This window comes from Schistocerca nitens, chromosome 1, assembly GCF_023898315.1.
Source record: "Schistocerca nitens isolate TAMUIC-IGC-003100 chromosome 1, iqSchNite1.1, whole genome shotgun sequence".
Taxonomy (NCBI): Eukaryota; Metazoa; Arthropoda; class Insecta; order Orthoptera; family Acrididae; genus Schistocerca; species Schistocerca nitens.
In genome coordinates, this window is record NC_064614.1 from 115,753,044 (window position 1) to 115,771,815 (window position 18,772).

Genomic DNA, 18,772 nt, shown 5'->3' on the forward strand with positions numbered 1-18,772 from the left:
AAAATGGCTTTGAGCACTATGGGACTTAACATCTGAGGTCATCAGTGCCCTAGAACTTAGAACTACTTAAACCTAACTAACCTAAGGACATCACACACACCCATGCCTCAGGCAGGATTCGAACCTACGACCATAGCGGTCGCGCGGTTCCAGACTGAAAAAATTATCAATGATCATCATTTTATACTAGCATGCTAATTACTGATGTACTGGTGATCAGTCCATAGTGTTCCTCTATTATAATAAAGCAGTACTACTCCCATTACTCTTAATTACTATTAACTTTCGCTGTGTTCTAAGGTTATGCAAACGAATCATCATATGACCTGACAACAATCTGAATAAACTTTAACTCTTTAATTATTGTTGTCCTGAAATATCCCACAACCATAACCGGTTTATGAGGTAAATGGTGAGGTAAAATGGCCACCAAGATAAAAACTGATCAAAAACTAATAAAAAATTTCTTTCCTTTCATCAGCATATGTTCACAACTTTCTGAGTACCCTTTAGCTCTTATATAAATACAGATTTAAGGAGCAATTTAACATAACACTACCGAGTGCACACAATGGAACAGTGTCATAATTCAGTTGTAACTCAGTGTACTTAAGTTAACTGAAAATTGCTCTCACCTCTGTAAAAGCATTGATGATAAAATAATCTCCTTTGGACCTTTTATGATACCATCCTTTTGATGCTAAAGGTACAACTTCAAATTTTCTGTAGGTCTGACTTTTGTAGTGATTAAATTCTTGTCGTTTGCAGGTAATAACAGCTTCCTGAAAATTTTTTAAATGAAATTGTTTTTATTTGGCTGTAAGTATCATAGAATATGTCATACACACTCTATCAACCCATGAAGTAAAAATAAAAATTAAAAATAATTTTCAGACGTAGAGAGTAATGTGCTTAATAGACACAATTGGAAGGTATCAATATAAACATCACTCAAAGCCAGCAGACACTCTTGTTAGCTGACCTATAAATTCTTGTTAAAGTCAACAGTCTTTCATTATCTGGCCCGCCTGTTTTGTAAGAAGGATACCAAAAGTGGAGGAGTTTGTATTTTTCTTAAATCTAATGTTGAACACAAAAGAAAGTGTGAGGCAGAAGTGCTGAGTGTTGAATAGCATCTTGAAGCTTCTGGTGTTCAGTTGCATGGAGAGCTATGTAACATAATAATTATAGCAGTATGTAGATCATCTTGCAATAAATTAAGAGTCTCTGCTGGACATTATGTTTACTAAAAAAGTCATTTTAACTGTCTTCAACAAGTTATCTCTTGTAAACAAGCAGAACAGGAAGTCTTATAGACAACACATTTTCAAATGTGAAACCTCAGACAGAAATTATTAACACTAATTTAGGACTGTCTGATCATAGTGCCATCATTCTTACAATTCCAGCTCTCACTGTGAAAGGGAGAGATGTATTTCTCGCTTATAGAAGAAATTCTCTGCAGAAAACTGCTAGTTTTGTAGATAGTCTAATTAATGAATCCAGGTTAGAAGTGCTTCCACAGTCAGGTACTGACAATGCTTGTAATGTTCTCTCATAAGTGTTCATGATTAATTTTGAAACGTAATTTCCAAAGAAACTGACCAGAGCCCATTCATATGGGATCATTAAATCTAGTACCTAGATTAAATCAGGCATTAAGATTTCCTGTAGGACTCTAAAAATACTCAGTAATCAAACGAGCAGTTGCACATATTCACAATTTTTTAGAACATATAAAGACTTACAACAAAATATATCGACAGATAATTGCACAGGCAAATTTGCTTAGAGATGATGGCATAGTAAGACAGTCAGACAACGAATCAAAATCTATGTGGGAAACCGTACAAAATAAGACAGCGATGAGCTTCTTAGAAGTAGATACCTTAGGGGTTGCGAAGCAACTCAAATCGCTTGATACGGGCAAGTCTTCAGGTCCAGATTGTATACCGATTAGGTTCCTTTCAGATTACGCTGATACAATAGCTCCCAACTTAGCACTCATATACAACCGCTCGCTCACCGATAGATCTGTACCTACAGATTGGAAAATAGCGCAGGTCGCACCAGTGTTTAAGAAGGGTAGTAGGAGTAATCCATCTAACTACAGACCTATATCATTGACGTCGGTTTGCAGTAGGGTTTTGGAGCATATACTGTATTCAAACATTATGAATCACCTCGAAGGGAACGATCTATTGATACGTAATCAGCATGGTTTCAGAAAACATCGTTCTTGTGCAACGCAGCTAGCTCTTTATTCACACGAAGTAATGGCCACTATCGACAGGGGATCTCAGGTTGATTCCGTATTTCTGGATTTCCAGAAAGCTTTTGACACCGTTCCTCACAAGCGACTTCTAATCAAGCTGCGGGCCTATGGGGTATCGTCTCAGTTGTGCGACTGGATTCGTGATTTCCTGCCAGGAAGGTCGCAGTTCGTAGTAATAGACGGCAAATCATCGAGTAAAACTGAAGTGATATCAGGTGTTCCCCAGGGAAGCGTCCTGGGACCTCTGCTGTTCCTGATCTATATAAATGACCTGGGTGACAATCTGTGTAGTTCTCTTAGGTTGTTCGCAGATGATGCTGTAATTTACCATCTAGTAAGGTCATCCGAAGACCAGTATCAGTTGCAAAGCGATTTAGAAAAGATTGCTGTATGGTGTGGCAGGTGGCAGTTGACGCTAAAAAACGAAAAGTGATCCACATGAGTTCCAAAAGAAATCCGTTGGAATTCGATTACTCGATAAACAGTACAATTCTCAAGGCTGTCAATTCAACTAAGTACCTGGGTGTCAAAATTACGAACAACTTCAGTTGGAAAGACCACATAGATAATATTGTGGGGAAGGCGAGCCAAAGGTTGCGTTTCATTGGCAGGACACTTAGAAGATGCAACATGTCCACTAAAGAGACAGCTTACACTACATTCGTTCGTCCTCTGTTAGAATATTGCTGCGCGGTGTGGGGTCCTTACCAGGTGGGATTGACGGAGGACATCAAAAGGGTGCAAAAAAGGGCAGCTCATTTTGTATTATCACGTAGTAGGGGAGAGAGTGTGGCAGATATGATACGCGAATTGGGATGGAAGTCATTACAGCAAAGACGTTTTTCGTCAAGGCGAGATCTATTTACGAAATTTCAGTCACCAACTTTCTCTTCCGAATGCGAAAATATTTTGTTGAGCCCAACCTACATAGGTAGGAATGATTATCAAAATAAAATAAGAGAAATCAGAGCTCGAACAGAAAGGTTTAGGTGTTCGTTTTTCCCGCGCGCTGTTCGGGAGTGGAATGGTAGAGAGATAGTATGATTGTGGTTCGACGAACCCTCTGCCAAGCACTTAAATGTGAATTGCAGAGTAGTCATGTAGATGTAGATGAGATATATCTAGCAGGAAATCACACTTACAAATGCTGACAACATCAATATTGGCAAAAAATACCCGTCAAATTACATAAATGATTACTTTATCAATGCTTCCCAAACATTAAATTTCACAAATCAGGATAAACTTATGAAATGTACATCAGCATACAGCATAATTTTAGCTCCAATTAGTGGACACGAAGTAGTAAGGGTGATTAAAAGTCTCAACTGTAAAATGTCAGCAGGTGTAGATGGAATACCATTGTCACTTATAATTCTTTCTGCTTCACAAATTGCAAAGTCCTTTGTATACATTGCTAATTTATCACTCATTGAGAGTGTGTTCCCACACAGACTATAAATTTTGGAAGTGATACCTTTATTCAAGAATCAATAGGCATAAAGTTGAAAATTATTGACCTATATCTCACTGTTCAGCATTCTCTAAAGTATTTGAGAGGTTAATGGAATAACAAATCATCATGCACTTAAATTACCATGAACTGTTGAACAAAAATCAACATAGCTTTCCAGCAGGTAGAAGTACAGAAACAGCTATAATGCATTACACTGATGAAATAATTGGAAACCCAGATAACAACACTGTTCTAAGAGTTAATTTAGATCATTCTAAAGTTTGAAGTACTGTTAGTCATGAAACTCTTTTAGATAAGTTGGAAGCAATGGCAATAAGTGGAAAAATGAAAAATGGCTTCAATTCTATTTGCAAAATAGGTCACAGGTTGAGGAACTCACTTCAGCTCATCTTAATCATACAGTCAGATTATTATCTGGAGCAAAAAGAATTGAAATAGGTGTACCACAGCGTAGTGTGTTAGTCATGGTTCAGTATCAACAGGCTGACCCTTAGTGTGAACAAAACAAATTTTGTTCAGTCTGGGAAAATGAATCAAAAACAAGATTGTTAATTGGAAGATCCTTGGCAGAAATGAATTAAAAAGGGTGCAGTGCACAAAAAATTTAGAAATGTATGTTGATAACGACTTAAAACTGGAAAGACGATGTAGCAAAATTCTCCAAGAGACTCAGTTCTGCTTGTTTTGCTCTAAGAATCATTTCTTTAGTATAGCCCTCAGAAGGCAATTGAATGGCTTACTCTGGTTACTTTAAGTCCCTTGGAGATTAGGGAATAGTTTTTTTAGGGTAAAAGTAGTTGTCAGTTGAATAAAATTTTACATTACACAAAAGGACTATTCACATCCCATCACACAGATCTACAAAGGTGCACTGCAAATCTTCTTCTTCTTCTTCTTCAGTAGCTCTACAGCCCTTGGTGAGCCTTGGCTTATTCAACAATCTTCCTCCACACTTCTCGGTTATTTGCTGCTTTTTTCCACCCCCGGACTCCCATATTGCTGATATCCATTATTACCTCATCGATCCATCTTCTTCTAGGTCTCCCTTTTCGCCTAACTGAATGGATCATACCTTTCATCATTTTCTTTGGAATTCTATCCTCTGCCATTCTCTCCAAGTGTCCTAGCCATCGTATTCGCTGTGATTTAACAAATTTTACTATGTCCCTGCCTTGTATTAACTCCTGTAATTCAGCATTGTAGTGTATTCTCCAGCCTTCTTCCTCCCTTATTGGCCCATAGATTTTGCGTAGTATTTTCCGCTCAATGCTTCTTAGAGCATTTTTATCGTGTTCTGTCAACGTCCATACCTCTGAGCCATATGTGATAACTGGGCAGACTAGGGAATTATATATTAGCAATTTAGTTTTTCTTGTAACACGGCTACTTTTGAAAAGCTGCATATTTGCAAAGTAAGCTCTGTTTCCTGCTTGCATTCTTCCCCTTATAGCCTTTCCAATACTGTTATCATTTGTTATTAGGGCTCCCAAGTAGTTAAAAGAGGACACTCCATTGAAGCATTTCCCATTGATGTTTAGGTTTTTAGGGGTTCTTCTGGCCTCAGATTGTGACATTACCATATATTTTGTTTTGTTTACATTTACTATGAGGCCAATTTTTAAGGTTTCTGTTTCCATTGCCCGGTATGTTTCTAGGAGTGTATTGGTATTTCTTCCTACTATAGCAATGTCATCAGCGTATGCACATATCTGGCTAGTTTTCATAAATATGGTGCCTCTTTTGTTGATTTTATTTACTGCACTATGCAGGGCAATGTTGAATAGGACAGTGGAGAGACTATCCCCTTGCTTCACACCTTTATTAAAGTCAAAGCTTTCACTTGTTCTCCTAAGGACCTTTACTTTTGCTCTTATCTTTGTCATTGTCATTCTGATTAGTCTTACTAATTTAGCACATATACCAACTTCTTTCAGTACTCTGTATAGTTCTTGCCGATTTATGCTGTCAAAGGCTTGTTTGAAATCGATGAATAAGAAATGCAGATCTATATCATATTCATAGAACTTTTCCATCATTTGCCTTATCACAAATATTTGATCAGTTGTTCCTCTGCCCGGTCGAAAGCCACACTGATATTCCCCTAGTATGCCTTCTGCACATTTCCGTATCCTTTCGTTTAATATACTTGTGAAGATCTTATAAGCTGTACTTAGGAGTGTTACACCTCTATAGTTCTCACATGCTGTTCTGTCCCCTTTCTTATAAATGGGGACTATTATTCCAATTTTCCAATTATCTGGCATAGTTTCTGTTTCCCATATATCTGATATTAATGTGTGCAGTTCCTCTATTACAGCCTCACCACCAGTTTTTATTAATTCAGCAATTATGCTGTCTTCCCCAGGGGCTCGATTGTTTTTTGACTTGTGCACAGCCTACGAGACCTCTTGTAGTGTTGGTTTTCTTGCCTCATTGGTTTCATTGTCTACTTCCAGCTCCACTCTTCCCTCCTGTGCAGCTGTCTCTTCATCTTATAGGCTGGTGCTTAGTGTATCTTTGAAATATTCTGCCCATCTTCCCACTATCTGTTCTTCCTCCCTTATCATTTTCCCATCTTTACTGGAACAGGCCATTGTTTTTGGTTGGAATCTATTCTTCATTTTGCCTATGGCATGATAGAACTTTCTTATTTCACTCTGTTCCTATAGTTCTTGAAATTTCTTCTTATTCCACTCTCTTTTCTTTCTCTTGCACAGTCTGTTAGCTCTTCTCCTTAATTCTCTATATTGTTCCACATTATTTCTGGTTTCTCTCTGTAGCATTTTTGTTCTTGCCCTGTTCTTTTCCTCTATTGCTGACCTGCAATCTTCATCAAGCCACTCCTGGGTTCTTCTGTTCCTTCTTATGCCTATTATTTCCTCTGCAGCATCCTTAATGGCTTTTTCAAACCTGTTCCACCTTTCATCTACTCCTACTGTGGTCTCTTCATTGCTCAACTTTCTGCTTAGTGTTACTTGGTATTTTTTTACATCATCAGGGATGTTCAGTTTGTCTGTATTCCATTTCATCATCTTTCCCATTCTGTTGCCATTTGTTAGTGACAGTTTCTCTCTCAAGACTGATTTTATCAGAAAGTGGTGTGAATCACAGTTTGGTCCTCTGCAGCTCCGTACATCCGTAACTGACGTGGAGTGGTGTGCAATCACTAAAATATGATCAATCTGATTGACTACTCCATTGGCTGCAGACTTCCAAGTACCCAGATGGATCCTTTTACGTGGAAAGCAGGTACTTTTAATAATCATATTATTCCTTGCTGCGAATTGGCATAGTAAGTCTCCATTCTCATTGTTTTCTTCATGTAGTGAATATTTTCCAGAAACTCCATACAGATGTTCATTCCTCCCTATTTTTGCATTAAAATCTCCTATTACTAGCATCAGGTCATATTTAGGTACTGCACCGTATACTTTTTCCAAGTCTTCGTAGAACTGTTCTTTAATTATATCCTCTTTTTCCTCTGTTGGTGCATGTGCATTAACTATTGATATATTCCTAAATTTACCTTTTAGTCTGAGTCTGCACATCCTTTCATTTATGGGTTCAAATTCTAGAAGGCTTTTCCTAACTTCCCTAGTTATTATAAACCCTGTTCCAAGTTGGCCTGTTCTTTCTTCTGGTCCACTATATACCAATGAGTACTCAGGTTTATCTATCTGCCCATTCCCCTGCCATCTTATTTCCTGTAGCCCTACAATATCATATTTCAATTTTAAAATTTCGTTGGCTATTTCTTTCATCTTTCCAGGCTGAAGCACTGCAAATCCCTGTTTAAAAAGTTTTATTTGCTTATACATACACAAATGTATATTTATGAGCTAATTTCAGAGACCTGCAAACTACTAGCAATTACAGCTATAACACTCATAACTGTGGATCCCTCGATGTAGAGCGAGCAAGAACAACTCACACTCAAAGACATAGAGCTGTTCTTCATAATGCACTGCCAACATATGTAAAGAGGGTGGAGAAGGAAACACCGGTTGGAGTAGAGTTAAAATCATTTATTGTACACGTGTTACTATAGTGTAAATGAATGTGTTGGCTTACAGAAACACAGGGTAATTCTAAAGATGGGCCTAATTTCAGCTGGCTATATTTCCTGGACTATATCCCGTATTCTGTAAATCACATCTGATTAACACACATGAAAATTTACAGATTTTCAATATGCCCTCCTCTGGCTGCAAGTGTAACGCCTCGACAGTAGCTGAATTTATACCACATGCAATAATGAACATCTTGAGTCACTGAGTTCATCGCAGCTGTTGGGATTTAATTTTCATTACTACTGTCCCAGTTTCTTGTATAGAGAATTTAGTTCTGTCTAAATCAAATGACGGAAACTCCAAGTTGGAATACCCTTGGTTGAGGGCAGGATAATTTTGATGAACAGAGAATGTGTTGTAAGGGTAACTCCCATCTGCACAGTTTAGAAAAGATGGAGACAGAAATCTAGCCTCTCATGTCAAAGATAACAATCACTTGCTTGACCAACTCTCGACCACCCCCACCCCTTTACCATCTGGCTTCCAACATCCCTCATGTCCATGGCCTTGCTGCTATTGAACACTACCTCTCCCAAAGTCCTTTAGACCACAAACCCATTACCTCATTCCTCATACACCTTACTAACTTTATCCTAAAACACACTACTTCTCCTATGAAGAGACGATATACAAACGAATCTGTGGCACTGCAGCATGAGCACCTGCTTGGCACCCTCCTATGCCAACCAGTTTATTGGCCATCTAGAGGAAATCTTCCTAACCTCCCAAAATCCTAAACCCCTAGCCTGGTTCAGGTTCAATGATATCTTCATGATCTGGGCCAAGACACCCTATCCTCATTCCTTCACAATCTCAACATCTTCTCTTCCATTTGCTTCACAGGGTCCTCCTCAACTCGTGGTGCCATGTTCCTGGACATTGACCAGCTCCTTTCTGAAGGCTCCACCCACACCTCTATCTTCATCAAATCAACCAACCACCAACAGTACCTGCATGTCAACAGCTGCCATCCCTTCCACACCAAAATATCCCTCCCATACAGACTGTCCAGCTGGGCTAGTATATCTGCACTGACAAGAACTCCCTTGCCCAGTATGCTGAAGGTCGCACAAAGAGTTTCACAGACAGACACTATCCCCGAGACTTGTCCGCTAACACACACACACACACACACACACACACACACACACACACACACACACACACACACACACACACACACAAAAAAATATCTTCTCACCATCCCCCCCAAGAACCAGCTACAAAGGAGCACCCACTTCATCACGCAATACCACAAAGACTAGAGCAACTGAACTACATCCTTTATCAGGGCTTTGATTACCTATCGCAATGCCCTGAAATGAGGGACGTTGTACTCAAGATCCTTCCCACACCTCCTAAAGTGGTGCTCTGTCTTCCACCCAACCTCTACAACATCCTCGTCCAACCCCACGCTAGTACCAATCCCAGCCCCTTGCCACAGAGACCGTATGCATACACCTGTGGGAGACTTAGGTGCAAGACCTGGCCAATACACCCACCTAACACATCCTATTCAAGGCCTGTCACAGGCTTATCCTACCTGATCTGAGGCTGGGACACCTGTGAAAGCAACTATGTCATATATTAGCTCTGCTGTAATCATTGCACGGCTTTTTTTATATTGGTATGACAACCAACAATCTGCCTATCAGAATGAACTGTGACCAAGAGCAAAGTGTACCACTCTGTGGCACAACATGCAGCTGACCATAACATGCTGTTTCACAACTTGGGCCATCTTGATCCTCATTCCATCACCAGTTTCCTGAACTGTGCACATGTGACTTATCCTTACAATACATTCTTCATTCCCAAAATTATCCTGGCCTCAACCTACGATAACATAATGTCCCCACACCCTCCGTCCTACAGTTTCTACCCCTCCCGTCCTAACATCTCCTCCCAATTCAGGCCCTATCACCCTCAATGTGTGACACCCTCTGCTAATGCACACACCTTTTTTAGTCTTCCCTCTCCTCTCCTTTCCTGCTCCCCCCCCCCTCCTCCACCACCCTCTCCCACAGCCTTCCAATGCTCCGCCAGGCAGCCTTGTAACCCCTGGTCCCTCTCCAAGGCAGCACTCCTCTCTGTCCCCCCACCCATATCCTGCATCCCTCCCCCCTACCTGTCCCAATCCCAATTGCTGCTATCTTTCAAAGTAACAGTTGCAGTCTGGCATGCCAGAGATTAGCGGTCATGTGTTTTTGAGGTCGGTCTGCTTTTTGTGTGTGTGTGTGTGTGTGTGTGTGTGTGTGTGTGTGTGTGTGTGTTTTCCTCTCTTTCCTGAAGAAGGCTTTTGCTGAAATCTCAGCATGTCACAATCTTTTCGTTTTGACTGTCTGCAACTCAATGTGTCATTTTTAAAGTGAGTAGCAGTCTACCCTTTCCGTAATTGTCAGTTCTGTCTAATGAATACATACCATTGTTCAAAATCCATGTTCAACTGTAGGTCCACCTACTTCAGACCAAGGATGTCAGTTCAGTGTTTGGAAGAAGGAAGGTCATACCACCTCCAACCAGGCCATCTCTAGCAGTGGTGTTCAAATCACGAATGTCTTACTTTATTGATCACTAATAACATTGAAAATTTTCATATTTGCTTAAACATATACTACCTTCTCATATTTTGTTGGATATGATTCCAAATCCTGATGAAAAGCTTGCTTCTCCTTGGTTTTATAACGATGCCTTGCAGCAGCTGTCTGAAAAATAATCAGAATACAAAGATCTGTTTTAGAAGAAGTAACATTACAGGGGGGGGAGGGGGGGGGGGGGAGTACAGATTTCCAGAATATTTTCAAACCATAAGCCACACAAATTATCAAGTCATTCTGGTATTAGATAAAACTATTACACTTATAAAATATGATTGTCAAACCACTGCACTATGTTACACTGGAAGTTACATCAAACCTAACGTCACAAAGTTTATACAAACATCCAGATGCGACACAATCCTGCTTCCATCCAAACACCCCCAACAAACTGAAAGAATATTTGCATGACAAAACTTTTGACTCCGCAGAAATTTTGAATGTGCAGGTTGTCCATATACTTAAAGCTCAAGTTTCAAAACAGGTATAGAATGAGAACTACTTCTCAGAATGACATTAAATTTCAACAGCATATTACTGACATGACGGGAAAGAAATACACACCAACAAATGTGCGACATACTGCTGTTCCTCAGTTTGTGTACGAGATGCCCAACATGCCTGTCTCTGAGAAGGATCATGCGCTGCTCATAAAGTTCTTTAATGGTATGCAGGCAACAGCATGCTTACCGATATGTTACAAAACATCGCACATAAAAACAGGATTTTTCCAGTGCTTATACTTCAGGTTCTATTGGTGACAAAAAGGTGGGCTACAGAAGGATTGTCTTAGTGTCACTATCCTACAGTACAGGGTCAAAGTATGAATGTTAGTCTCCTGCTTAGGTAAATGGAGGAAATCGGTTAGTTCTTTTTCATTTGATGTGGTCTACAGTGGGTTTGATGGAACTTATGGAGGCACCATTAGTTCATGGGCAGTTCCTCAGAAAACTAAAAAAAAGAGGGTTTTTTAATGTATTTTCGCCGTCACCATTGGATCAAACCCCATTTTCGGATTCCAAGATGGATATGCACAGCAAATGGCTGTAATTTTTATGATATATTCCTAAGATCTTGGTCTCAAACAACCATGAAAATTTTCTAGATTTCCTTATCTGTTTCCTACATATGAAATGTGGTGTGAGGCAGAAACGTAGTTCATTAAGTGACATAGTACGGGGAATTTGAGGTGGATTGTTTCTGGTATCAGCAGGGGTCTGCTGCAGTACTGAAGCAAAAGTAAAATGTTTGTGCCTGTAAAATTCAATCCAGGCATAAAATTAGTTTTGCATTATTTCAATTTCACATCAGCAAACTATAGAAATTTTACTGTCCCATCATGTTCTCTTCATATGAGTGACATGTCCTGTTGCGGCAGGGAAAACGATAGAACCACCAGAAAAATGCTCCTATTGGAACACAAAAAAGGGATATGCTCCTCTTTATTAAAAAAACTGACTGAAAAGTGTTGTACCAACTGCCTTACTCTACCTTCCTCAGCACCTCTAGAAATTTTCATATAGATATGTACATGCGAACACATTCACACTTTTTTATGCTGAGAGAGGAGGAGGCAATGGCAGTGGGAAAGATCCAGAGAAGTAATAAATACAGGAACATAGTAGACAGTGGTTGTGGTATAGAAAGATCAAAGGAGACAACAGCAGTGCAAGAGAGAGGGGCACAGTGACAGTGGAACATAATTGACTTCCAGAGAAAGGTGTTAGGAAATGAGTGAAGGAGGAAAAAGTGCCAGTGGGAGAGAATAAGGAGGAGGAGACTGCAAGTGGACAGTAGGGAGTGATAATGACAATGACATTAAGAAAAATATAGTGACAGTAAGAAGACACAGCAGCAGTGGGAAGGAACAAATGAGATTGTAGCAGTAAGAGGGAACAAGAAGAAGACAGCGACAGTGAGAGAAAGCAGTAGTAGTAGGATAGAACGAAGGCAGCTGTGGCTGTGAGACCGGAGACAGTGACAGTTGGAGAGCCACAAAGGGATAATGACAATGAGTTGGGCCAAATGAGTGTTTGAGAATGAGCAATTGGGAGTAGGTGGGCATGACAGACTTACAGTGATGGACTAGTGGGTGTAAGCGAGTTACAGTTTTGACAGCTTTTAGGAGTCAGAGGGGAGCTGCATGTTAAAAAAAAGAACAAATGTGTGTGCATGCCAATATTTTTAGGAAAAAAGGTGCTGAGGAACGTCAGAGACTTTCTTAATACAGAGGAGCATATTCAACTTTTTAGTGCTCTGATAGGAGCATTTTTCCACTGTTAAACATATACTTGAAAAGAGATAAATACGATGTGAAGTTAAAAATTTCTTTGATTATATGCAGCATTAGTTACTAATGGTACAATTCTCCCTACAGCCAACTTTTTTAACTGAGTCACATCACAATTGCAGTTACATTTTTTGGCCCTGTCAGATATGTAGCGTGGAAAGACAAAGGTCACTTCCTTGTTAGGAATTGCATCAGCTATAACACAAAAACTAGAGTCATTGATAAATCCAAAGGAACTTTAGTTACCTCTATTGTTTCTTTATTGCTAGATCGTTTTTTAATGAAGAAACATGTTATTGCAGCTAAATTAGAATTCTGGCATAAAAAAAAGGGACTGTTGGCAACCACATGCAGACTGGGCTGCCAACCTATAGGGGTTAAGTAGGATTTGCAATTTTAAATGTTCGTGTGGGCATGGCTATGTGGTCCCCCTTATCAGGGTTGTTACAGTTTAGCTAATGCTGACTATGAAGTAAGGAACCAAACATCGAAGAAATCAGATCTGTCTCTGACAGAAGTTATGAGACTACAAAACTGCCCACGCTGCTCAGAGTTCGTTTCTGATGGGAAAAAACATCGCAGCAGTCAACTCTCTGGTACTGGTTACATGGGATGTCACACCACCTCTTGTGGGGTGCACACCTGCTCCACAGCTTGGATGACCTTGTAAGCAACCACATCTTTATCAGCAGCAGCACTGTTGCCCAGCTGCACACATTGTTTCCTTCACCACACAGGCAGCATATGCCCTCAGGACCAGCAAAAAAAGGACATTGCAAGAGGTATGTTAGATCAGTTTCAATGCAGATACTCCCAAGATTTTACTGAAACTGAGTTAAAAGCTTTCACAAAAAATCATTAACCATTGTGAAGTGGTAACTCAAGTGCAGAAACAATTCCTGGAACACGATCTATGCATCACATTGTACCAATGATCTCACCAAGATTGGAGCAAAAAGGCTGATCTGTGATATGGACTTTAGTATCATGCACAATTTCTCAGATGCACTTTCACCACTAATGCCAGAATGCACTGTGCACCCAAGTTGCTATGTTGAAGTGTGTATGACTCTTATTGGTATTTGGGAATTGCTGAGAAGGTGAATTGTGAAGGAGATGTTACAGTAATGTTCATGCATCCTCATGGGCCAAAGAAATTTGCTGCCCAGCTTTATTGAAAATAAGGGATCATTTGTTAGAACACATTTGAGAGATCAAGGAACCATAATTGCAAATTCAGTATTGGAGGGGGAAATGGTTCAAATGGCTCTGAGCACTGTGGGACTTAACATCTCGGGTCATCAGTTCCCTAGAACTTAGAACTACTTAAACCTAACTAACCTAAGGACATCACACACATCCATGCCCGAGGCAGGATTCGAACCTGCGACTGTAGCGGTCACGCGGTTCCAGACTGAAGCGCCTAGAACTGCTCAGCCACACAAGCCGGCTATTGGAGGGAAGCGTGTGAGTGTATGTGTGGCGAGAAGGGATCAGGTGGGAGGATTGTAGAGGGAAACCAAGAGATGAATACGGTAAGCAAGTAGTCCCAGTAGTTATTAGGAGATGGAGGGACTTTCACAGGATAGAGTTATGTGAGAACTGCCTCAAACCATGACAGTGGTGGATTTTGTCCCTCCTAGTCATGGCCTTTCTTTTCTAGAGGCACCCCATTTCTGCTGCTTTGTTTGCAGGTCGAAGGGGAAGACAGACAAACAAATCTGTATTTAAAGTTTCAATAAACTATTCACATATATTCACAGTTTAATACTTTGTATAACATTCTGCTGCTTGTCTTGGTAGCTAAGTATCAGACCACAAATCCAAAGGTCTGGAGTTCAGTCCTCAGTAAAGCCTTGTTTTTTATCCTGTCACTTTCCATTTCTTTCATCTCTGTCAATGATTTAAAAAAGTGAAAAATGCCATGTTACATTATGGTTTAGAGTCCACATTAAGATGTAAGCTCTCCTATAGCTATCTGACTAAATTCACATGTTGGACGAAAGTAAGGGCACCTCAATGCAATGTTTAGACCAACCTTTGGATTGAGAATAACTTTGCCTTTTTTTTTCAAACAGTGGAAAATGCAATGTAACAATATAATGAATAGTTTCTTAACTTTCTGTTATTCTTCCTTTGGTTTCAAATGGCTCTAAGCACTATGGGACTTAACAAATGTGGTCATCAGTCCCCTAGACTTAGAACTACTTAAACACCACACACATCCATGCCCAAGGCAGGATTCAAACCTGCAACCGTAGCAGCTGCGCGGTTCTGGACTGAAGCACCTAGAACGGCTCAACCACAACGGCCGGCTCCCGTGGTTTAATACAACACTTTGGTTTCAGTTACTTAAATGGAAGACATCATATAATATGATATTTTAATTCATGAAAGTTTATTAGACACCAGAAGTACATAATTTCTGATGGAGAAACTCAGCATAGAATTAGAGGACATGACTGAACTGAATAAATTTCTATCTCAAATGGTTCAAATGGCTCTGAGCACTATGGGACTCAATATCTTAGGTCATAAGTCCCCTAGAACTTAGAACTACGTAAACCTAACTAACCTAAGGACGTCACACACACCCATGCCCGAGGCAGGATTCGAACCTGCGACCGTAGCGGTCCCGCGGTTCCGGACTGCAGCGCCAGAACCGCACGGCCGGCTCTCAAATTTAGTGCAAAATATTGTGGTATTTACCAATCGGTTAACTTTTTTGCCAGATAAAACTGGATAAATTCGCTTTCTAAAACTCAATATAAGCCCACATTTGTAGACCCAGGAATTATTTTAGAAAAAATACCACTTGGTGGATCATTAACTGTTTTAGAAATTACACCTGTATCATAAACAGAGCACTAATTATACCTTTTATGTCCAGGATGGTCAGAAACAGTCTGAAAAGCTTGTAAGAGGGTTCCACAATAGGTTGTGCAGAGAAAGTATCGCTAAGAATAAAAATTTGATGTGTTGCACTATTTCCAAGTTACTTAGCATTGAAGTTCACCAATCAGGTCACTGCGCTGTGCAAATTCGTGTGGCCCATCAGATAAAATCAGTGCCACTTCTTTTCATAGAGGAAGTGACAGTGCAAAGACTGTTAAGCATTTGATTCAGGTTTGATTCTTACTACTGACCCAAGTCCAATTTTTGTATCTCTATCTAGTGTGGTTTTAGGGAACCAAATGAAGGACATGTTTGGAGATAGTGTCTCTGGTTTGAATTTGCATGCATAACTATTTGCAAAAAAGAACAACATTAAAAATAACAGATAGAAGACCACACATCAATGGTTCAGTTTGGTTTAATAAACTATCAACTTCTCCAAGAACATATATAAGAAATTATTTTCAAACAAAACGGAAGTCTTTTCTGATACAAAAATGATTATATTCATTCAACAAATTTTAAGACACTGACTAACACGAACCAGTAGCATATCAGCTGTAAAGTATTAAATGCATAAAATAGATATAGAATAGCTACAGTACATAACATATTTTGTGCGTGTAATTACAGTAATACTATTCCTTCTAAAGTTAGGAATAGGCACCACTGTGATGACTCCAGGCAAAAAAATGTAAAGAAATAAACATTCTCAAGTGACCCAAAGTCAAGTAAAGAAATAAAATCATACAGACGTCAGTTCATTAAAATGTGGAAAGTTTTGTTGGTTACAAAGTAAAATAAATGTAAACTTTAAACTCACACATGAAAACTAGGGAAGCTTAGCAAGATGTACGGTAGTAATAATTATTTGCTAATTTGTCAAGTAGAATGGGGCTGGTTTCATTCCTATTGTGAAATATGATCCGTAATTCCCAAACCCATTTGTTAACAGTAACAAACTTACTTTCGTAATACCAACACTTCTCCTCGTCGGCAGGTAAACACGAGGTACATGCAAAAGTTCCTCGAAAACACTGGCAAATATCATTTGCCTCATACCTGCTGGTCAGTGAAAGTTTCGAAACAGCTAATTCTCATACGAGCTTAACAATTCCCATAGATTTTCACATAAATCTCCCTAGCAAATAACATCAGTCAAAAACTGTCACGCTCTTCGTCTTCCATAACCAATAGTGTTAGTAGCTATGTGTTTATAAACAGTAATCAGTAAACACTAGCACAGATGTTAATTGTGTCAAAGTCATTCGTAAAGGTATAGACAAAACGCAACGCCTATCGAATGGCGCCATTAAACCGGAATTAACGTAAAATAAATATCTTTGGAGCCAATGCCGCAGATGTCGGCAAACATTTTATCAGTAGTCATGCTGCCTTGGGGCGATTTCCTGTTGATAAATGTAATTTGTTTTATACATATGCAATGATTTATTTTATTCTGAATAAAGTATTATTATTTTAACATTAATACTTACCATAGTTCTTGATCTAGCTATTGAAGGAAGGAGACTGCTCTAAAAGCGCAAAAAGCAATTGACAGTTTCAGTAGTGTTCAAGGGGTGAGACCCAGCTAGAATTATAAAAATTTTTTCTGATCATGTGCTGAGCCTTGCTATTTACAAAATATTAAAAGAAAAAGTAATCCTTCCTGCCTCTTTATTCTTCCACACTATCATTGCCACAGACTGCATATATATATATATATATATATATATATATATATATATATATATATATATATATATATATATATATATGCAGTCAGTGGCACTACATGAGAGTGAACATATCTTGAAGAAACAATCTTGTGTTGCAGCTGTTTTCTCCTGCATGTATCGAAACAATATATCGGCTTTTGCAAGGACAAGGGAAGAAATGGTGTTATTATTTATTCATATATTACTTATTCATTCATCCGTAGACGATTTCTGTTGTGTACATGTAGTCAGACACTAAATTAATATTTCCGACGACTGTGCCTTACCAAAATCAAAACAAGACTCCAACAGACATAAGGCAGTCTACACAAGAAAAAGAACTAGAGTCAGAAACAACTGATTCATAAGTGGAATAGTTATTTTTGAAGGAAAAAAATATGTATGACAATCTGTGTGATAACTGAAATCTGTTAACCCTTAGTACACAAATTAATATCAATTTTAGAGCTTGCAGGCTCTTTAGACCCAACACTCCAACTCCACAACATCAAGATCAATGACATGTGGTCAAAGTGTGAAAAGTCAAAGTGAAAGAGAGTCAGTGTCACTGTCCCAAAATGTACTTCACATGTGCAAACCTAATTCCACAGTGTTCTTTTTCTTGTACCCGAATAAATCACTTCACTGGATTCTAATTTGGGAGGACAACAGTTCAAAACTGAGTCCAGAAATCCTGACTTAGGTTTTCCACGATTTCACTAAATCACTTCAGGCAGGTGACTGGATGGATCCTTTGAAAAAGCACTGCCAACTTCCTCCACTATCCTTCCCTAATCCAATGAGACCAATGACCTCAGTGTTTGGTTCCCTCCCCCAAACCAACCAACCAACCAAGTAAATCAGGCAACAAAATGATCTGCCATAACACACTCTAATAATGTATATAACATGTGTCTCAGTGTAACAATATAATGCACGTAACAACTTTTAAAAAATAGATGTGCTCTCTCCCTCTGCCTCTCACTCTACAGCAACACTTCCTCTCTCTTTTCTCCCTCTCCGACTTTTCATACATCGCCCCATTCCTACGGCTAAAAGCTTATTCTCTTGTAACCCAATACATCATTATGCTCTATTGATATATACGTAAATTTCTTTTAATCATGCGCCTAAATGTAGTGTGTTTCATCATCAGTTTAGTATCCATATGTATGTTTCAACTTATATACCATTTGCCTCATTAAATTGCCTGTCAGTTGGTTTCATCCATCTAAATGAGGTATATTTGGATCTTTCATATTATTATTATTCAGATGTATGTTTTTGTCTTTCTTTGCCATTATCATGCCTCTACGTTTACATGTTTTCACATCCTTAATCCAATGCAGCTGTGCATATTGTCTGGTCCTGCAGCATATAACAAATGCTACTATCGTAGAAACAATCAAAACTGACAAAATATGTGAAATATAAACACATAAAATTTCAG

The 18,772-nt window shown here is 39.1% G+C and overlaps 1 protein-coding gene across 1 annotated transcript in view; it reads right to left on the reverse strand.

Annotated features, from left to right (window-relative positions):
- LOC126234666 (probable ATP-dependent RNA helicase DDX28) overlaps positions 1 to 16,847 on the reverse strand; it is a 76,255-nt gene extending 59,408 nt beyond the window's left edge. The window contains exons 1-3 of the mRNA XM_049943407.1: positions 16,572 to 16,847; positions 10,441 to 10,527; positions 636 to 782 (exon numbers count right to left, since the gene is read on the reverse strand). Of these exons, the coding sequence (XP_049799364.1) occupies positions 636 to 782; positions 10,441 to 10,527; positions 16,572 to 16,664 (327 nt within the window). The 5' untranslated portion in view covers positions 16,665 to 16,847. The remainder of the gene's footprint in view (positions 1 to 635; positions 783 to 10,440; positions 10,528 to 16,571) is intronic.
- Between the last annotated feature and the right edge of the window lie 1,925 nt (positions 16,848 to 18,772).